This window comes from Gymnogyps californianus, chromosome 3 (genome assembly GCF_018139145.2).
Source record: "Gymnogyps californianus isolate 813 chromosome 3, ASM1813914v2, whole genome shotgun sequence".
Lineage (NCBI taxonomy): Eukaryota > Metazoa > Chordata > Aves > Accipitriformes > Cathartidae > Gymnogyps > Gymnogyps californianus.
The window spans coordinates 89171692-89194324 of NC_059473.1; the positions used below are offsets into that span (position 1 = coordinate 89171692).

The following is a 22633-nucleotide window of genomic DNA, read 5'->3' on the forward strand; positions in this document are numbered from 1 at the left end:
CACCCTCATGGAAGGATAATCGCAGGCCATAGCTGGAATCCTGGTATTCAGTTGCACTAGTCAATTAACTAGATCTTACTGACTTTTATCCTTCTAAGCAATAATCTTGCAACAATATAGCCCCTTTAAATTTGTTCTGTTGTTTGCAGCAAGACCTAGGATGCAATGGGACTGTTGCTTTAATGCTTGCATGGATGGAAAGAACAATTCCAGCCCGTAGAGGAAATGGAGTAAATGCTTTGAAGGCTTGGCAGAAGATTGGCTGGTGGCTGCAGTTTCATATTTCTTCTCTAAATTAATGTGTATTTTGGTTAAGGCTTCCAGGTTTGAACTGCTGAAGGGAATGGCTTGTAGAATGAGGTCTGAGATTTGCCATGCGGCATAAAAGTTCCTTTTTATGCAAAGTTATTGGTAAAATGCTTAACACAAATGCTACTTGTAATGTTAGTAGGGTTTTTTCCATGTCCCTTCCTCCCCTAGAGTTTGGCATCTAAGATGCCATATTACAATAGGATGGGGAATAGCATTTCTCCAAGACAATTGCTTTTATATTTTAACCTTGTAACCATCGGTTGGTGTCCAGCAAATGCAAAAGGCATTTTTTATATCTTAAACTATTGAGAGCTGTGCAAAAAAGGTAGTACAATGATGGTTTGTGGCTCAGCTGCTATTTGCAGTAAATAAAAAAAAAAAATAGGGAAGTGGCACATCTAGCTCCAGAATTACTTGATGTTTCATATCAACATAAGCAGAACTGCTCAATTCTTGTCTTTGAGCAGAAAAATACATGTTTCTGAGCTAGTTGTGGAGCAGGATTTGGGTGGAGAGAAGGTCTGGAATGGGGTCTCTGGGTGAGAGGAGGGCATCATTAGAGCAGTGATTTCTCCTCTTTCCCCTGCTTTGCTAAACTTGTATTCTTGCCTGAGACAAATTTTTTGGTATTCAAAGTGAGTGAATTCTGTACAAGTGAGCTTCAAGACTGAGCTGCTTACTGTTTTGGACAGGGGAAAGATTCCATGCTTAATTACTAAGGCTTTTCCTACAGTGAAGCTGCTTGAAAAAGCTGCGGTGGCTGTGGTCGGGAAGAAAGCAGGCAGGATTCTTTGACCATGGGGCCTTTTCCCCTTTGCTTAGTGTTCTGGCTTCATGCGTGTGTGGCTAAAAAGCTGCTTTCCTTAGTACATTTGTACTAGGAAGTTTGTGTAGCCTATCTTCTGTGTGACAGCTCTATTGTTCCAGATATTTAATTCCTGAGTAAAATTGAAGCTTTTATTCTTCTGAATAGTTGGATCACGGGTGTCAGTAAGGTCTCAGACTTCGTCCATAAAATATATTCATCACTAGTTAATTAGCAGTCTTAAAGACCATACTTGAAACCCCAATGACTGCTGCTTAAACTTGACCTTCTGCAGCTGGCCTGAATGTCATCTTTTAGTTGTACTACTCTCAAGGAGAGACTGCAATGTGAACGCTAAAGGTAATGCACGTTATTCTCCCCCACAGGCAGTGGAGCTATAAGTTCTGGGAACTTTTAAGTGAAAAGTATTCATAGTTCATGGAACTTGAAGGAGTTGCTTATGGCAAGAATTTTTTTTAACACAGTATAATCACACTTTTTCCCCATTATTAGTACTTAGGGAGACAGCTGCCTTGGTCACACCATTTCAGATCCAGTAGAAGACCACCTGACAGTTGGCTTTTGTTTTCCCCTTTCCAAGAGAGCTGCACCTGAACCTCTCAGGAGGAAAAGCCATATGTATAAATCATTAAGGACCAAAAGGGACACAAATCCAACATAACTGGTTTAATACTGCTAATGAGCTGGAGTGGTTTTTGCAGATGACTTGAAGCCAAATATCTTGCCTTGGTATGGTGGGGAAGGAGGGGTGCAAACCGTGTGAAAGTGCATTGGAATAAAATCCAGCAATGTATGTGGGCAGTAGATTTTTCAGCTTTGTTTTCAAAACAGGTATTTGGTGATATAGGAAGTGGTGCGCTGTTGTACTTAAAAAGGAGTAATGTGATAATAAGATGATTCTAAGGCTAATTAAACTCTCTGTTTGAGAAATTGGAGGAGCCTCCAAGAGAAATTTGCTGGTACTCAGTCATCTGCCCTGTCTCTCCACAGACTCTTCATGTGATTGATAGGGAAAAAGAAACTCTTTTTCTCGTCAGCAAAACACTTAATAATATGGGTAGTATAAGTATGCCTATGAGTAGGCAGAGAGGAAGAAATTGTATATAAAAGGTTGTCTTGGTGTGGGGTGCAGTTGTGTGGTTCAAAGACTGACTGCCATGACCTCTCAAACTTCAGGATCTGCAGCAAATATTTGTCCTCACAAGAGTCTGAGATATGTTTGAGAAGAAGGTCTGTGAAGTAAGGCTGGACAGAGGAAGTAGCAGTCCCCCTAGTTATTTGTAGTCACAAGGACTATAGCTGCATTATTGGGAAAGTCTTTATAGTACCTGGAGAGCATGTGCTCTGTGGAAGATTGTGTTTAGGTTTGAGTTGGCATAGGCATGAAAGTGCATAGGCAGTATCTGGAAGATGCTGGACTTTGATAAAGGATAGGCTTGCTGGGGTCAAGGTGAGATGTAGTAACTCTTGAGGCAGACTTTTGGGGAGGAAGGAGGAGACAGCACAAATTGCTGTTCTGCTTGGGGAGGTTATTACAAGCCAGATTATGATGCATGTTTGTGGAGATGGGGCAAGCTGGGGGTAAAAAGACTAGACGGTAAATTTTAACACCACAGATAAATTTCCAACTCTTGTTTATGGAGTTGCTTAATAGTCAAAGCCAACACCGTTAAAATCATCTAATGTTCTCATGAGCAATCACAGTAGAAGCAGAAACCGATAACTTTGTTCTGCTTTCCAGTACTGTTTTGTGGTCAGTCTTCTGTAGACCTGGAAGTTCCGCTCTTGCATTGGTTAGCACAATGATATAGTAGCTTCCTGATACAGTTCTGTGTCTTGCAAGGGAAGACTTGTATTGTTACTTGCCTGTTTAACTTTTTTGGTTGAGGCTTGAAAACTCTTTAAGCCACTTCTTGCTGTTCTTGACTAGCCCAGATTTGGAACAATCCTGCATTTCCTTTTCTATAGGTTTGAGGCATTATTTAAATACTTATAAGCAAGAAAAAGAAACTTGTGAAGACTATTGTAACGTTCAACATAATAGTGAGGAAGGTCTGTAAGGGGGTTGCTGTCAGAGATTTGGCAAAGTTTAAGAACGGAATGTATGACACAGCTCGGATGCTGAGGCAGCTCACATGTTAATTCAACCTGGAATGACAGCTGCTCTTAAGTTGGCACCAATATCCCTCTGAACAGAGAGGTCTTGTGCTCTGCTGCTGTTTCACTGCATACTGAAATGTAAATTGTGAATATTTAACTTTGAACTGGGGAATCCCAGACCTGTTTATTAAAGAATTGAGTAAAAAACCCCAAAACAAAACAGGAAAAACCCTGCCAAGATCCAGAATACAATCTGAAAAGGTAAAGGAATAAGAGAGATTCTGTAAAGTATTGTATAATCTCTCTCGTTTTTAAAAAAAAAAAAAAAAAAAAAAATCTCAAAACCAGGAAGTAGTTTTTAATGAGACTTTCAAAGTCTTCAGAATTTCAGACTTTTTAACTTTCTTGCTGTTCTCTTTTTTGCCTTATGAGCTTAACAAACACCAAAACTAGTCATATCTTTTAGTGGTCTCTTTAAAAGGTCATGAAGAGCTAAGGTGTCTTAACTTACTTCAGTCTTCCTCACTGAACCCTCTACCGATCTTCCTCAATTTGTCAGGTTTGTCTTTTTATTAATGAAGGTGTTAATCATACTCTAGCTTTGCTGCTTTTCCCTGATTAAGTTGCAGATGTCTTAAGACTGGGTCAAAAAGTTGACTAGTCAAAGAGTTTAAAGACTGGTGTTCAGATTTAAGTTATGGTGTCAAAGAATTGACAACCATTTATTTCTTCTATGTGCATTGGTTTTGCATCTCAAAACTTAACTAGAAGAAGTATATTGAAGTCCAAATTATAATTTAAACAAGGATCTCTAGACTGAATAAGCATTCAAAATAGCAGCTACAAAAATGTGAAGAGAGGAAATAGGAGAAATCATGTAGTGTGATTTGGCAATTATAATTTAGTCCCACAGTAAGCAAATGGATTCAAATGAAGGCTACATAGGTCTTCATTCTCCAACTCCTGCATTTCTGTGAAAGTCATGATGAAAGCACTTGCTGCTACTGCTGTACAATTTCTGATTTCTTACTCTGCTTGGAATTTGTATTTGAGCTCAGTTTCTGGGTTTGGGGATTAGCTGTCAGTGTACTTGACATGGATGCCTGCAGTAGCAGAAACTTCATCAGGAAGGTACCTTTAATCCTTGTATGTCCTACTTGTGTGTACCCCAAATGGAATCAACTTTGTAAGATTGCTTCCTATGGCTTCTGATGGGCTGTTCTTCATCTGGTACTTCTTAATATTATCTATTTTGCATTAACAAATCACCTGTGACTTGCTTGGAAGACTGAACTTCATTGTCTCTTTTGAAAACTAAGTTTCTATCCCACCAGTAAATGTCTGAATCTGTATCTTTTGAAAATGTAGTTTCTAGATTTTCTTTTTTCTTATATGTGTTTTATTTTTCCTTGTACCTATTCTTCCCTACCACACTGAAATCAAGTTAATTTTGCCAAGTCTTATTTTAAAATTTATCTTAGCCACCAAACTCTGCTGCCGAGGTTTCGTTGAAGTTAGCTATGCTTCTGAGTTGTTCCGGACACTGACGATTGCTGGTTAAGCTGAGACTCTATGGTATTGGGGAAAGAAACCTAGGAAGCTTGAATTCCTTAACTTTGTAGTGTGACTTAATGGGAAACAGCTCTGCAAGAATTAGCCCCCCATCTCCTTTTTTTTTTTTTTTCCCCTCAGATGATGAGTAAAATCTTCGTGCGTGGTTTAATTCTTTTCTGTGCACTGGAAGTAGTAGGCTTAAATTTAATCATACCTCTCTACTCAGCACACTATAATTACTTGTGTCCTAAAACATTCAGAGTTGCAGACTGAGATGCTGTACCCTCCAGCAGTTTGGAGAGGAGGCAGATGGAGTGACTTTAGAAGCAGTGCTGTGGTAGAGTATAGGAGTAGTGCCTTGTAGCCTCCATTGCCAGCATTGCTGTAGGTGGACTCCTCTGAGGTTTCATTATCTAACATCCACCGATGGAATACACAATTTATAGCACCCCTCTTCCATAGTCAGCTGCATACTGAAACTTAGGACTGAAAGCTTGCAAATTTGATGCATGTTTCCTTAAGCTGAGGACAAATGCTGTCATCTGCAGTAAAACCTCTGAACGGGGTAAACAGTGAGCAAGCCACTTGTGACTTGCTTCTAGGCTTTTACAAACCGCTGTCTTCTATAATGCATTAATCAGCAGTACAGAACAAAAAGTTATTGGCCTGTTTGTGCAACAAGATCAAGGAAGAGTTGTTGGAGCTCTGTGAGCTTGAACTGCTGTCATTCAATAGCATGGCTTTACTACTGTAATACTTTGTCTGCAGAACTGCCTCCTTCAGGGGTAGTATTACTGAGGTTATAGAAGTTAACTTTACATTTCAGAAGGTGTTCTGCAAAAAAAAAACCTAACACCCAGAGCCAAAACTAAAAACACCATGACAACAAACATTTTAAAATCAAACTTGGCGAACAGATCACATATTTTTTGTCTTCTGTCTCATTACAGAAAATCATTCCACTGACCTGAAACTGAAGACAACTTGCAGCTTTTATGCTCATACAAAAGATAATTTTAAACACAAGCACTGCAGTTTTCACAGGCTTCTGGCTCTGAGCTATAGATTTCTTGTATCTTAAATGAGTCTCTTTAATAGAAGTAAAAAACCCCCATAAAAATCACTTGCCATGAATTAAAAAAAAAAAAATTACTAAACTTCTGAATGCTTCTGTACAGCAGTGTGGGTTTCTGAACACACCAGGTGGTTCTTAATAGTTGATATGACTCATCGGTCTGTTTAGACAGACCTGTCCTCTGGACTTTTCCTGCCCTGCAAAGTCAGAATCAGTAGTTTCACAGCAGTCTGAACCTTGACTTTCCGCTCTTAGCAGCATTAATGCCCTCCATTATATGGGGTTGTGTCGGGGAGGGAAAGCAAGTCTGTAAAGTGGTGACCCTGCTGCCCAGGTGAACTGAACTCCTGTAGAGTGTTTACAGCAGACTCACATAGTTTAGGTGTGCAAGGATCGGTCACGGAATAGCCTGTCTGCTTCTAGGGTAGAATATCTGTCATCACTGAATGACTTGAATAGTTGGATGAACATTTCTAGTCTGGGGGGTGGGGGAAAGAAATAAATGGAAAATCATTAACAACGATTGCTGTCCTCTCAGGGAAAGTAAAAGATGAGTATTTTCATTAGTAACACAGATAATGCTTAGTCTAGTAGTTAAGTTTTTTAATTTTTAACTTTGTTTACTTAGGTCTTCAAACTTTAAGCCTCAGCCCTACAATTAGGTCTGTATTCTGTGCTCTTTGAGTTGCATGAAGTTGTCTCCTGAAGTCTTGCTAGGACTGTGTCTGGCGTCACACAGTTTTTGTTCATGCAGTTCCAGTATGCAGTTTTCAACTGTCTCAAAAATAGGTAGTAGCTTATAGAAGATCATTGCTGGCTGCCTAGCAAGAGTCTGTAGGTAATAGGTGATGTTGTAAATCAAAGATCCTATCAGTAGGTGTGGGATATAGATGCTAGTGGAAAGCTTGCTGCCCTACTGTTTATGATTTCATGTCCTCTCCTGTGCAAGTCTACAGCTTCCTAATGTACAGGACACAAAGCTGTATTTTATTCTTGTTCCCTAAGACAGTCTAACATCTTATTTCTTCTATGTAAGGTGCAGTTGCTTGCAGAAGACTATTATTCTTCAGTATAAACTAATGTCTATCCTTGCCTTCTTTCCTACTATTGAAGAGGTCTTAATGCATGCCTGAATGCACTCTTCTGCTGTCTAGGTCTGTAGAGACTCTAGGAGGTGTGCTGTAGCATGCTGATGAAACTCTAACCTCTGAGATGACTAGAGTATCTGTTTCTGGTGATGCCTCTTTTTGCTGATGTGACTGGGTTCAGTGTGCTTGACGTATTGCCTGTAAGTGAAGAATTCAATAATACTTATTCATTTAATCCAGAGGTAGTGAACTGCCACAATTAACTTGAAAACCCGCAAGCAGTAAAGTCGTGTGATGTTGTGTACCCTAACTTCATCTGGGATGAAGATGGAGAAAGGTTGGGACATAGCTCAGGACAGAATTGTTGGAAAGCTAGTATTGTTGGATGAAAGAGTCAGACCAGTGTTGCTGTCAGCATGTACTAATATAATCTCTTTTTTTTGTGGGTTTTTCCATTTTATTTTTTTAAATGTAGAACGTAAGTCCTGAACTTGCTGTTTGTCACAGCCATGGCCTGCGGCCTGGTGGCCTGAGAGCTTGGCCATGCTGCATACTTTTTCGTCTTATTTGTAGCACCTAACACCTTCCTTTTCTCTCTCTTACAGACTTGATCCAGGCAACTAATGAAACAAACGTGAATATTCCTCAGATGGCTGATACGCTTTTTGAGCGAGCAACAAATAGTAGCTGGGTGGTTGTATTCAAAGCCTTAGTTACCACACATCATCTAATGGTTCATGGCAATGAGGTAAGTGTAATCAGCAGTGATCTCAAGACCACGTTGGCACTGAGCAGACTCCAAGCTAAAAACATTAGTAGTGCAAAGGCATCTCTTCTGAACCAGTAAGGACCTGAGAACAAAGGGCAAGAATGATTCTTGATGAGGAGCAAACTTACCTTTAACAACATAGTTGGAGACATGCCGATTATCTGTCTCTTCATTTACAAAGCCGTAGCATAAGAGCAAGCAGCAGCCTGTTCCAGGATGTTGACAATTTATGTGCTATCGGAAAACAGCTACGCGGGATTAAAGACTACCTGGGACTTCTTGACTAGAGTCAAAGTTGATGTTCTGGCACGTGTACTGCCATACAAATAGCTGCCCTCTCTTCATGAGCGTTAAAATCTTCCTAGAGCTGTAAATTCAACTTGATAGCCTTTTGGATTGCATTTTCCTTGCCCATGCTTTTTATTGACCTGTGTAGACTGGTATGTCTGCGTAAACACAAAAAACCAAAGAGCTTTAGCATGACTGTGAAACAATTCCTCCCTGGCCGTATATAAAGTGTTTTCATGCAAAAAAGTTCTCCAATGTCACAGCATAAATTTTTACTCCTGCCCTATTTTTCTGTTGCAAGTTTTGGCCAATATTGTGATTTGCTTTCTGTAACTGTTTCAGGCTGTTAGTCCCTGTACTTGATGTGGGGCCTGCTTGTTATTAAAACAGGCTCTTGGCTTGGCTGAAACTGGGGGGTGCTGGATTGAAAAGTCTGGGACTAGCCTGGATATGCTGCTTTGTAAGCAGACAAATCTTGTGCTTCCTCAAATCTCTTCGAGAATTAACCATTTTTATTGCTCCTTCCACAATCTGGTTTGTATTTTGCACAGAATCTATTTTTATGTATACAGTAGGTTATTTAGTAGAGATTCAGGCTAAATGTAATTAATCTGAATGGATGGAAAAGGTTTTGAGGAAGGTATTGCAGGCTAAGACAAAAATCAGGGTTTTCATGTGTGTATGCCAGAACTAGACTGGTAATCTTCCTCCTAGGAGGTACAAAGCCTTCAGATACAGCCTGTGATAAGAAAATAACTTTGTGTTGCAGAGATTTATTCAGTACTTGGCATCTAGAAACACATTGTTCAATCTCAGCAATTTTCTGGACAAAAGTGGATCTCATGGTAAGCCTACTCATGTCTATAATCTTAACAAGATTCTAAATAAGATACTATTGTTAATTTGCTCCTTCATTCATAAGATGCAAATAATATAAAAATGTGCTACTGAAGCCTTTTTATAAGTACTTAATGAATACAGGAGCTCAAGTGGAGTGCTGGACAACTTCAGAACAATGTTTCTCATTTCCTGCAAAATTTTTACTCAAAAGGTGAAAGAGTACAACTCCCTTAGAAAGTGCTGGTTGAAATCTGGGCTGGGTCAGCTGTCTCCTTAACTGATATGGGAGTTAAGGATGAAATGGATAACTTTCCATTTAGTTTTTTTGGTTTTTACTCAGTCTTAAATGGTAATTTGGTTGCCTGGGGACACTGCACTTTTTAGGAATTGTCTGTAAGTGTTTAATTGTCGGGGAGGGGGCGGGCAGCACCGAAAGAACTAGCTGGTTTTGATTTGAGTAGTGAATTTAGAAAGGTCTAGGCAGAAATTAAGGCGTTGTTCCCTCTAAAGCTTACAAAGTCTGTTTTTCTACTTTTGACTCTGGAATTATTAGTGAATTTTCCTGTTCCCTCACTTAACAGAGGAAAAGCTTGTTTCATGCTAGCTCTACTAGAGAAGAGAGAAAACTTAGAATTCTGCAGCTGTCAGAGAATATTTGTAGACTACGCAGAATGCAGGAACACTACAATAATGGGCAAGATCAAAGCAATGCCACGTTACTCCATCTCTCAATGGAGACATGTGACACCAAAAAGACTTGAGCATCTTTTAGAAGTGGTTACACAGGGCAGGAGCAAAGCCAAACAAATATTAAAACTGTGTTTGTCTAAGCAGAGCATGCTATGCATGTTCAAAGATACTGGTATTTGGCAACAATGAATTCCGTTAAATGCATGCTTTTGTGTTCTTTGCCACTTTCTTTAAACTTAAATTGCCATACAACAGTGTGTCATAGATAATGAGGCATCAGAGTTGGTAGTGTTAAGCTGGAGTTGGCAGGGATACTTCGTGTTGAGAGATACTAAGGAAAAATACAGTCAATGATTAAGTCGAGGGATGTGGATTTTAACAAAGGTAGCAAAAAGGGACTTGTACTGAAGAGGAGGATGAGGTGCCTTCTACACACATTTCTGTAGCTTAGAGAAAGAAACTTTGAAAGAAATACCTGAAGGATAGACTGTAATACTAACTGTTCAGAAGTCTTATAGGCTTGAAGGTCACTGAAGTTTGAGGCTGCTTGTAGAGTGTTATGTGCCTTGAAGATCGCTGGTGTAACAGTTCAAAGAAGGCACTAATCTCTGTGAATGCTATCATAATTTCTTTGTTCTGGTAAACCTAGTCAGGGGAATTTTGAAGGTCCATGTAAGAGCTGGAGGCACTGACATACATAAAATAGCGGGAGTGTTTAAGTTGAAATCGATCTTTATCCTGGAAGTCATGTACCAGTTATGTAAAAACTTTTTATTAAATTGACATTTTTCCCTGTTAATAGAGGGGTAACTAATTTCACCGTCAAGTAATGTTACCACATAACTGTGTAGGAGCCACTGGCATGTTTCCCCAGGAGCCATGCCACTGGTGCATTGGATGAATCTGTTGGAAGCAGAGGACAGCAGCAGATTGTTTTGATGCAGCACTACTGCTTTTTCTTCAGAAGCTGGAGGATGGCTTGTGATGCCTGTTCTGTATGTGGAGTTGTATAGTGCAACAGAGATCACATCACCTTAGAGTCTATTGACTGTATATTATTGTTTACTAAGAACCTCCAAACAAGTGTAAAAATTAAATATGGAATGTGTAACTGTTTTTTGCAGGTTATGACATGTCCACCTTTATAAGGCGTTATAGTAGATACTTGAATGAAAAAGCATTTTCCTACAGACAAATGGCATTTGACTTTGCAAGAGTGAAGAAAGGGTAAGCAAAGTTTAGATATGTAAACTGATGCCTGACCCATGAAAATCTTGTTTGTGGCATTACGCTTAATTTTAGTGTCTCGATGACTTTGTTCTTATGTTCTTTTTTTAGCCACAATGAAACACCAAAATGGTTGGATTTCTTAAGTATTTGTAATTGGTTAAAAATTGCACAAGGAGGAGAGGAAAGACTGTGGGTAGTAAGGCAAATACTGAAGACTAAACTAAGGTGCCTTGCAGAACTGGCAGCTTTTAGTGCTAGGTGTTAAATCTGATTCTTATTAAATTGTGCTGCAGTAAGACTGTGCTTAGGATTTGGAGAAGGAAACGCTCTGAAACTATATTTAGGATGTTTCATTACTCTCCAGACACTTTCCATAAGAAAGATGACTGATTACAAAGGAAAACTGAAGTGAACACCCAAAGTTCTTAGCACACAACAGAGCAAACAGTTATAAACTGAACAGAATGAGATTGTAAACTATTGGTTTTATTTCCCACAAGGACTACGTTTTAAAAAAAAAAAGTTAACTCAGTCCAGAGTAGTACGTTGGTATTTATCAGAACATTTTTTGGTCTCTGACTCCTCTAACTGGGACTTTAATGGCTCTAGATTCTCTCTTGAAGCACAGACAACACAGCAAGTGGCTTACACCCACTGAAGGTGCAGCTTAATTGACTGCATGCTAAAGATGCTCCTGCTAATCATGAGTTGCATACAGGATCCTTCTGGCAGTTCCAGTGTATTATGTAGCTTGGGATTCTGAGCTGTTAATGCAGGCATTGCTGCCAGGCTTTCCTCTCCTGCTTCTCAAACTGCCAGAAGGTGTTGGGCCTACTGTGACAGCTTTGCTGTGTAGCTGGATGCCATTCCCATAGTGGGGACCAGAGTAGTTATCTCTTGAACCTATCTGGAATATGAATCACTAAGAAGCTTTTGATATGAAGACTGGTAGCTAGTTGGATTGATATTTCAGGCAGGCTTCGATCCAGCAGGCCGCTGTAGTGCTAGCATCTTAAGTTCCCTTTGTCACCTAGTGCTTTCGAACACTTCACGTTAAATAAACTTAAGTTTGGGTTGCTGGGAATCCTTCTATTCCTGCCTTGCTATATGTTCCTGGAAAGGCTTTCCATGCATGTTATTTCTGGTGCTCAAAACAAGGTGTTGCCTCAGAGTATAGCATAAAGTGAGTAAGAATAGTGGTATGCATTTCCAGAGAGGAGATGCTATACCTGTCAGTGGCCAGAACGGGGCAATACATAATGTTGTGCAGGTTTATGATATTCAGAGATAAAAATGGGCATGCGTGAAGACTGCTATAAGACTGTGGGCGGCAATTAAGGAATGCTACACATCCATGACTGCTGTGTGGTCCCGTTGGAGTAATGGTTCAGGACTGATAAGGCAGGTCAAAGTCAGTGAAAGTGCTATGAAGGAGTAATGGAATTAATTAGTACCCAGGAATACTGAGGAAAGAAGCTCTAAGCAAAGATTGCCCTGATTTAAATTGTCACTGAATTGGCATGCATATATCATGGCACTTGATGGGGAAAAAAAAACGCCACCTATAGAGTTTTTTGTCTTTCAGTGACCACAGACACGTCAGCAATGAGTTGTCATTAGTTATTCATAACAAACTTAATGCACAAAGACTATCCCTTCTCTAAGTACTTCTGTGACAGTATTTCTTGTAAAGTTATTTAAGCTCTCAGTGTCTTCTTTCCATAAAGAGAGCAATCTTTTGTATTCATCACTCTAACACAAAACCTTTCCTCACCTGCTGTCAGGGAGGGTGGCTGGATGAAGTATTTCTCATGCCAGCTCTCACGATGATGTGAGAAGCAGGAGAATCAGACAGTGCTCCAAACATTTGAAATGGATTATAGCTGCTTTAAGCTTAAATTTAGACAACAAATCAGTTTGAGGGAAGGGAGAGGAGAAATGCCATGGCTTCTAATCTGTATTCCCTCTTGCAGAGCTGACGGTGTAATGAGAACAATGGCTCCTGAAAAGCTGCTGAAGAGTATGCCAATATTACAGGAACAAATTGATGCTCTACTTGAATTCGATGTATGTATTGACACTGACCCAGCATTAACACGGGGCAGTGGCTTATAAAAGCTGCATTGTAATGAACACATTTCACCTTGTAGGTAATATTTTACTGATCGTCCCATCATGTGGGCCAAAAAATCCCTTTTCAGTGTCCCGCTGAGGTAGTGTGGTGAAGGATGACCCTTTCCTATATGTATGAAATGTGCAGATTGCACTTTTTTTTAGAGAGGGTAGAGGAACAGCATGGGAAGTGAGGGGCATTGAGGAATGCTGACTTGGAGCTTGGAGTTTCATCTTCTGCATCAGTGAGGGGAAGAAATGGACAAAACAAGGAGACTGAAGAATCTTTATTCTGTCTCTTGGCAACCAACTTCTTTTTGGGGGAAGGGGAAAAGCCATTAAAATACCACATGTACATTGTTTGGCTTCCTCAATCTTCATCCAGTTTTCAGCTGTAAACCAAATTGGCTAAACTTTTAATCTAGACTGTTCATAGAAATAAGTGTCTACAATATAATTATAAAGTTATGAATGTTGGTGGGATTGTTTATTTGCCTTAAGGATAAAAACAGGAGTCAATTGTTGTAGGAGGTACAGTGTAACATTGCAAAGAGGTCTTTGAAGGAATCGGTCTTTAAGTTCTTCTGTTCTTGGTGGGCAGAAGGACACACTGCCAGGCCTAAGGCAGGGCCCACTACAGCTTTCAGAGGAAAGCCTTAGAAGTACATGTCTCGCTGATGTGTTTTTTCGTTCCTTAAATGGCATAGGAATTGTGATAGTGGTCTCGGAAGAGGAGGTATTTTTAATAAACGAAAGATCTTTTAATAAATGAGCACTTATTTTCTGCCCAAGTTAATGTGAGAACTGGAAGGGTCTTGACATCATTAACCCAACTGTATTATCTAGTAGACTACTGAGGTTTTGTTAAACTCTGCTGTGAACTGACATCTTTTGTCCAGTTTCGTTAAAGCTTTGTTAATAGTATCTCTGCCTTCCTCCTCTTTGTGATAGGTAAAGGAGTCAAGACTAAGATGTTTGCTATGGATGGGGATACTCCTCTGCTGTAGTGGATTGTTTTGGAGTGGTGAAGAAAGCAATCCTTGATCTGCTAACTGAAACCTTTGTTTGGTTTCTTTGTGTGAAAGCTTGTATTCAGTGCTTGATTATGTCTATAAAAGCATCAGATACCTGGTGCAAGCTAAAACTTCTGGTTGCATTCAATACATCTGTTGTAAATAACTGGTATTTTATTTGTAGGTTCATCCAAATGAACTGACAAATGGTGTCATAAATGCTGCATTCATGCTTCTATTTAAAGATCTTATCAAACTTTTTGCTTGCTACAATGATGGGGTTATTAACTTACTAGGTAAGTAACCTGGTGTCTATATCTCACATACCGTGAGCGAGTGAAAAACGAGTTTCAGATCTGCTTCAGTTTTTTTACTTAACTTTCATTAAAACTACATTTTTCTTGACTGTTCTGTTCTGAAGTGAGAGAAAACTTTAAGCCATAACCTCTTACATTAGTGTTCATCTAAGGCTGGATTTTCATATGCCCTTAAAATTGTACAGATGTCTACTTAAAGACACTGAACATCTCTGTGCTTAAAGAAATATACAGTGCTGTGCGAGCTTGCATAATATGTCCTGCAAGGTTAGCAAAGCAATTTTTGCTCTTTGATTGCATTTTTAAGATGCCCAGATTCTTCTGTTATATATGCTATGTGATAGCCTTATATGAAGTAATACACTCATGAATAACATTCCTGATATGTCTGAAAGCATGACTGCTAAAGCTGCATCCCCTCCAGAACCCTACCAACCGTCAGCGTACAAAGTCTATAGGAGGCTGTGAGCACATTCTGAAGCTCAGACAGCTTGGCGTGATCACCAGCATAACACACCTTAAGCTGTCCCTGCAAAAGGCTTTGTTATGAAGTCTAAAACCAGGAGTTGCCGTAAACTGCAGGAAACATAACTGACTCTGTAGAAAATGAGCTTCAACTATTAAAACTTGTGAGCACTTTGGCTGGTCTATAAAGACAGCTTAAAAACTGAGATTGATTGGCCAGTGTGACTGACCTGACACTCTGTCTGCAGCTAGAACAGTAAGAAACAGAGAGGTTACAGAGACCGAACAGGCAAAAAGATGTTCCTGAGCTGCAAAGCTCGGACAATTTTTTTGTATCCATGTTGCAACGCTTTCTGGTGGTTTCATAAAAGTAAGTCCCAGGTGTTTTGACTGAAACTGTAGGCATGGGAAGCTTATGGAGCAGATACAAATGTGTTGGGCATAACAATTAGATTGAGATCTCGCTGTCTACTGCTACTTAAAGTGTAAGTTCAGGTTGAAATATGTGGTAGTTGTACTTGATAATGGAGACGAACCAACTTTAGAGGGCTACTCAAGTGGAAAAAGTACTCTTCTTTGGAGTGAAGACAACTTGGGAGAGGACATGTTAATATATGTTTAAGTATCCTTAATTACTTTGAATTTTAAGTTTGGTAGCTACTTCACCTGCTTACTTTTTATATTTAAAAACCTGGTTTACATCACACACAATGCTATGGCTGGTTGGGGTGCAATTTTTCTGGTCTATATAATTCTTTAGCAGCTCAGCAAGCCCAACTTCTAAATTCTAGTAAGGACTAGGAATGCCACTAGATCAGTGTCCAAGTAGAAAAATGTTAGTGGAGTGCAATATTCTTGAAACGTGATTTTCCTGATAACTAGAATTGCTGATGAATGCAGACCTAATGTAAGATATCTTAACTGAAATTTGCCAAATTATTTCTTTAGAGAAATTTTTTGAAATGAAAAAGGGACAGTGTAAAGATGCTCTTGAAATCTACAAACGATTTCTTACTCGAATGACCAGAGTATCAGAGTTTCTTAAAGTTGCAGAGGTAAGTGACTTGTAGTCTTCTGGAGTCTGGCACTTAAGTATTTTGTGAAATTTTTAGCACCAATATAAAATACTAATTGCACTTGTTAAGCAACTGACTCACTGTATAAATGTGAGGCAGTATAGAAGTTCCTGGATCTGCTTGTTCAGCTCTTCTTGAAGTAGTTAGCCCTGCTGAGGACTTCCACATGTCTCCACTGTGCAGCCAGCCTCAACTTTCCTGGTAACATAACAGATGACATGACTTCATCCATATCAATATTTCTTGGAAATGCTGTAATAAATGCATGCTTCTAGGACAGGGTTGACTCTTAGAGGAAGATAAAGCAATTAGGAATAAAAGCATAATGATTTTGAGTCTGCTTTTTAAGTCTTTGCAGCCAACTACAAGTTAACTGGGATGTGAGATTTTCCTGGTTTTGATCCTTGTTATCATCCTCTTATGTGGATAATACAAATATTACATGGTTAATTAACTCTTTTGCTGGGCTCTCATTTGTGGTAGCTGGCTCCTTGGCACAAGATGCACATTTTCCGTGTTTCATGCTTCATTATAATGGACACCAGTAATGAACTGGAAAAAAGTTTGTGTCTTTGCTAATTTACTTAACTATGAAGGAGCCTGATAGACTCCTGAATGTCATGTAATGTCTGATATGAATGTTGAACTTGAGGGAGTGAAGTACTTCAGACACCTATAAGTCAGCTTTGCAGGACAGGGATTATAGTGACTATATTTCAGGATTACTAGGTGCAGTGGAGCTTGCTCTTCTGCAAAAGCTAAACCAACAGGCACTTTGAAGAGCCATAGTGAAGCAACAGGACAACTAATAGAAGATTGCAGACTTAGACCTCATCTTGCTGTATTTGAAATGCTAGGAGAGAAGGGTGGAACAACAAAGTGACTTGAGCTGTAGCATTTTTTTTTAAGTGATGTCTTCTAGGATTTGCTCACTGGCTGAATTTCAGAGAACTTCATTAGGATAGTCAGGTATCTGGATAATATGTGTTCAGCAGTTCACTAATGCTGTCCTCTGAGACAACAGTGTATGACCAGAAAGCCCTGCCTGACATGGAGTATGAACCTTACCTGGGTGGAATCAAACTCCCTTTTTTTTTTTCCTAATGGATAATTAATTTGTAAAAAAAAAAAAAAAAAAAAAAAAAAAAAAAAAGACTGCTGCAGGTTGTTGAAGGTAGCTGCTGGAAAGATGGGCATCTGCACTTATTAGCTTTGTAGTCTTTTTCTAAAGATAAAGTGCGTTATAGGTTGAAGAGCGTACCACGGTTCTAGTCATAGTGCCTGCTGCAGTAGAATAACGCACTTTTACATTTTACCTCTTTTATATCCACAGCAAGTTGGAATTGACAAAGGCGATATCCCTGATCTTACACAGGTAAGCTTCTCTTGTAGTCTTTTTGGATCTGTGTAATAACTAAAAGTTCTGTAATTAGGAAGCACACCAGGAATGTAAATGTTGGTAGGAAGTCATACCATCTAACATTTTAAAGCCCTCCCAACTTGCAAATAAGAACTGCCCAAAGCTATTTTTGAAGACTGATATAACTAAAATAATGTCTTTCACAATGACTTTTGACCTATAGTTGAAGGGTAGACTGTTTTGCTCTTTCCTTGCTAAAGGACAGATTTTCACAGCTTGTAGCTCAAGTTCATTTTTGACGACAGACTGCGTAGAGATTGTGATGTGACTTGCTTCATAATCTCTCCCTGACACAGTCTTGGTCCAGAGATGAAATTCAGAGCAGCACTAGTGCTACTGTTTTGGTCTAGGTACAGTAAACTTGAAGTTTAAATGCAGAAGTTGTGATTTGATTGCTGAACTTCTCTGTCAGCATGCATCAAAGCTTTTAACATCAAAATTCACTTATGCTGTAGCTGCTTAAATTCTGTTATGCTGGTCCATTTTCAATATCACTTGCAAATTGGCCTGGGTGCCTGGCTTTGTGTTTAATGTGAAAAGGATATTTACTTGAAGGAAGAGATCCATGCTGAAGAGTTCACTCGTGGCAGTTTTGATGCCAGTAAAATTGGAGCAGAAGAGCAGCCCAAACTGCTTAACAGTTGTAAATCCTAAGTGTTCATAACCTATGAATCTGTAGTTTTTGAAAGCCTGGTTTAAATGAGCATCAGAATAGTGGTTCTCTTGGTTAAAAAGCCAGTTAAAAATTCTGAAAGTGAGACATGATGTGAAGGTGGAGAGTTTTAATCTTTATGGGTTTCAGATGCTACGGGGCTATGAAGTCTGGCCACTCTTTCAGCAGAGGAAAGCTTAGACTTCTAGCAGCGTGTGGAATACCAAACCCAATTCTGAAATAGCTGAAGTAGTATGTTCACCTAACTCTGTACCTCAGGGGCTCTTTTTTAACAAGGTCCAGTCAGTCATGAACTAAGTCCTTGAACCAGAAGAACTCACCTTAAACTCAGTTAATGAAATATGCTTTATAAATTCCTGTAGCACTTTTTATCTGCTTCTGCTTGTGTTGCATCAGCCTGCTGGAAAGGCTGCCGGCTGGGACTGCACAAGCCTTGTCCTGCATCATCAGTCAGTGCTGCGCTTGCTCAGCAGCACCTTAGTTACTGCTACCGGAGGGTCCCTTTCAACCTCATGAACCAATGCTTTAAAATATAATGGAATAGTTCCTTTATTAGGAACTATAAAGGCAGGGGATCTACAACAATCATCTAGTCCAGCTGCCTGACCACTTCAGTCGTCTCCTCAAGTAGTCCCTCATAGCTGTATTCTCCCAAAGAGAACTTGGGACTCACTTGCTAAGGCTAATCTGCAACGTGCTGTAGATTGTGTATAAGACCTAAGCACTGTATTTCAGTGAGAAATAAATAAAAGATGAATAATAAAACTGAATTTCAGCTAAGTAATATGTAATTGTATATAATATCAATGGTATACCTAAATTCCTAAAGCAAGCCATGGCAATAGTCAGTAGTATTGCACAAGAAGTTGATTGTGTTGACACTTGATGTGTGTACTTACTCTGTAAATCCAAACAAGTGATCACAGTACTGAAATACAAGTTGGTAGCTGTCATCTTTGGACTTTCTAGTTTGGTTGCAAGGTTTTGGAGGCTGAGGAGGCATCTTGGCAACTGAAGAGGTTGGCTCATTTTTATTTATTAGCAATTCTTAAAGTATGGCAGTTTTGCCCCACACAGCTAGTGGGGAACCCATATCTAAGGTTCCACCACGATGCTGACTGATAATTAGTGTAATGTTGAAGCAGTATCTAGAAGAAATTAAGCAATGTTCAGTGTTGCAAATTGCATACCAGACAATATTTCATTTCCAGATTGTTGCATCTGGGTACTAATTTTTTGAAGCTTCCTCTGTGAGTTCTGTTTGATAGATGAATTTCATATTACCTTGTTGTCTTTTAAGAAACCTGTGAATAATACGTTGGAAAGCTATTTAAAGTGTGTAGAGGTAACTGGTAACAGGAAATAATGGAATTCTATTTTTTTTTGAAATGTAGCTTTCTGCTTACATGTTTAAGTAGGCACAACTTGTATCTTATGCTATAGCCTTTTTGAATATGTAGAAGTCTGAATTTTTTTTTTAGCAAATGAGAGCCTTTGTTCATCTTTTTCTTGCTGCTGGAGAATTCTTGTAACTAAGTCACTTGTGTTTAACCAAATTCTTTATTGTGCTCAAATTAGTTGAAAATGAATAAATATGCCTATAAAAGCAGCAATGGTTAAGATGTTTCTGCATTGCATATGTACATAGGACATTTTTAAACTCAAGCCATCATTTAAGGATGTTTTTGAGCATTTTAAATTTCTGCATGTGTTAAGTTACCTTACTGCTCTGTTTTAATGCCAAAATTAATATGCAGACGCTATAAGTACACTTAGGTGTGCATTGGTACTAGCAAGTACTAAGCATCCTGAAACATCTGATTTAGCCAGCCAGCTGGTTTTCAGCATACGGTACATAGGAGCAGTGGATAGTCTGTTTTCAAGCATCACAAACTGACTTTTTTGATGCATATGTATACCCTGAAATTAAAGACATTATTTATGAAAAACACCGTAGGTATTGCTGTCAGGAATTGTGGTTGATTTGAAAGAGACTGATAAAGAGAATTCCCCGTTTAAAGACTGTACCACTGGTGAACCGGTAACCCTGATGAAATACTTGACTATTATATGCTACTGTATCTTTCAAGGGTTTCCTCCTTGCTTGTTGATCTTGTAGGAGTCTGCTTCTCTGGACTCTATTTTTATACTGGAGTGGCTAAGCACACTGTTGTTTGCATTTACGACTACTTTTCCTATCTACCATTGTAACAGCAAGTGCATGCTTGGGGGTATTGTCTGACCACAAAAAGTTTGCTTAAAATAAAACCTAAGATCAGGGAGGCTTGAAAAAGCTTAGTTTTTGTAGATGTCTAAAATAGTAATCTTTCCAAATTGAGTTAGCTGCTGGGCTCAATAACCTGTGCCTGGCTACCGTTTCGAGAAGAAACAGCTATAAGGTTTTGGGATGTTGGGAGTCTTGAACCAAAGGTAGCTGCTTTTGGGGACAGTGGAAAGGACTTTCAGTTTGTTTTGTTTAGACTGCAAATATTATCTAACCCTCTGGTCATGAAAGAGGTGCTGGAGGTCTGACTAAAAGCAAAACTGAAAGGATGACCTTGAATCTATTACTCTAAAACTAACCCTGTGGATGCCTGTGCTGTTGTCAATGTTTAGCACTTACGCACAGCATGATGAGCAGCACATCCTGGATTTAGGCTTCAGGCGCTGTTTAGGAGAGGTAAATGTTTTCTCTCTGCAAATTTGGACACAGTATTATCTTTCAAAAGCTGTCTTTGCCTGAATACTTCTAGCATGGAAATCCACTATTTTCACAGTGGTGTAAATAAAATAACAGCATGAGCATGCACATGGTGGACTTGAGGGAAGGTGGTGCTGGATTTCAATGTATCGTTAGGTCAATGCATTGTGTTCAGAAGTGTATCTTTCTCTTTGCTTTCAAGGCTCCTAGCAGTCTCATGGAGACTCTTGAGCAACATCTAAACTCACTGGAAGGAAAAAAACCTGGCAACAAGTAGGTATATATGTTGTACCATGTATCAAGGCATAGTAGTAACAATGTGAGACTAGCTGACGTTTAGGTTTGCCTCCCCCAACCTCCTTTTGTCACTTAGCTGGAAAATAAGCTGTGGTAAGACTAGGCTTTTCCTTTCCCTTACAAAGTTGTCTTAATGGCAACTTTTTTTTTTTCTTACTGGAGGGTGGGGTTTTTGAGTGAGTCCCAACACACCGAACAACTAGACACTTTCCAAAATGAAGTAAAATTAACTATGGAAAACTCCTAGAAGGAACTGTTTTCCCTGCTGCTAAGGCTTTTATGGTCAAAATTTGTTTTCTAATGTCTTTGCATCTTCTTACTAGATACTTGTCATGGCTAAGTCTAGGAAGGATTAAGCTAAACCTGTGTTTTCTCTTTTACTGTTGCTTTCCTTGCAATTTAGCGAAGGGTAAGTACATATGTTTACGTATCAATTGCATGCAGAATGGTTATGTTTTTTTAAGATGGCTTGAACACTTAGAAATAGATATCTTCTTTAAATTGTACCTAAACTGTTGCTTGCTTTTGTGTATAGTCATTAAGTTATTTTTGGTCATTTCTGTCGTAGCTCCAGATCTTCTAATCAGTTCTACAGCTCCTAGGACTTACGCAATTCAAGTAACCTATAGGATGGATGCTAGTTCAATACTGGTGCAGTTTTAACTTCAACTCTTCCTTTCATCTCTTAGATCAAAGCAGCTCTAAAAATATATAGCAGTATTTTCATACCTCATAATGATGAAAGCAAATAAATGCACTGATGTACATTTTTAACTTTACGATTAAGGCTCTGTCAGTTAGTTTTAGTGTGGTTTTCTTGCATGTGGGAGAACTTTCAGCTTGGACTTTCCAACTAATTTTTTCCATACTTTTAAATATCATTATTTCAAAGTAACTCTGACTTTCTTTAAAAGAACAGTAGACTTTGAAAATTCTCTGACACATCCTCAGAAGACTTATGTTAGATAACTGCTTCCATATTGGTGGTGTTCTGCTGCTGTTGCATGATTTTATAATATGGTGACATCTTGCCCCAGTAACTCTTTTCCTGCTGGCTCCTGTAGGCCCAAAAGCAAGACATTTGCATGCATCTGCCTTTCCTCCATTTAGTAGAGCTTATTTAAAAGGCAGAGTAATCCTGTGATACCAATTAGCTTAAAAGATTCATTTAAGATTTGAAGTAAAAATTTGCATTCCTTGTCTAAAGTGGCACATGGAAGTTTGAGAAATGGGGAGGGCATGTAATTGTAGATATCTTCAGAAAGCTGTCATGCTTAGTTTTTGGTCTTTTTGCAGGAGTTTTGATGACCAGAAACATAGTTTCCAAAAGTGTACTTACCTGAAAACCTCCTTTTTTTTTCTAGATCTGGGGCTCCTTCTCCTCTGAGCAAGGTAAATACTGCCAATTGCTGTACTGGTTAATTCTTGTTCAGGTGATATGCTTTAGAACATCTTAAAGGCATAAAGAGTAAAATTTCCATCTCTTAATCTGCTTTTTAGACTTTGCCACCTAGGCCCTACCTACTTGACAAAATTACATCTTTTAATGGCCTTGTAAATAATGGCCCCATAAAAGTGCTTCACTGATCTGAAGGGCTATACTGCTTATACCAGTGCAGGATGCTAAGCAGCTTTGCCAGGATTTGATGGTCGCACTTTGTGAAAGCATAGAAGATACACATATCTTTATCTCAACAACTTTTTTTTTTTAACTTAATCCTCATGTCACTGAGAAATTTATTCCGTACTGTTTCTCCTCCAAATTCTTCACTCCATTTGCAGCTTTT

At 39.0% G+C, this 22633-nt stretch overlaps 1 protein-coding gene across 1 annotated transcript in view; it reads left to right on the top strand.

Moving 5' to 3' along the window:
- SNAP91 (synaptosome associated protein 91) overlaps positions 1-22633 on the top strand; it is a 72168-nt gene that overhangs the window by 12723 nt on the left and 36812 nt on the right. Inside the window, exons 3-12 of the mRNA XM_050893245.1 lie at positions 7561-7703; positions 8782-8857; positions 10667-10769; positions 12746-12839; positions 14082-14193; positions 15628-15734; positions 17089-17130; positions 20752-20822; positions 21250-21255; positions 22211-22238. Coding sequence (XP_050749202.1) covers positions 7561-7703; positions 8782-8857; positions 10667-10769; positions 12746-12839; positions 14082-14193; positions 15628-15734; positions 17089-17130; positions 20752-20822; positions 21250-21255; positions 22211-22238 — 782 coding nt within the window. The remainder of the gene's footprint in view (positions 1-7560; positions 7704-8781; positions 8858-10666; positions 10770-12745; positions 12840-14081; positions 14194-15627; positions 15735-17088; positions 17131-20751; positions 20823-21249; positions 21256-22210; positions 22239-22633) is intronic.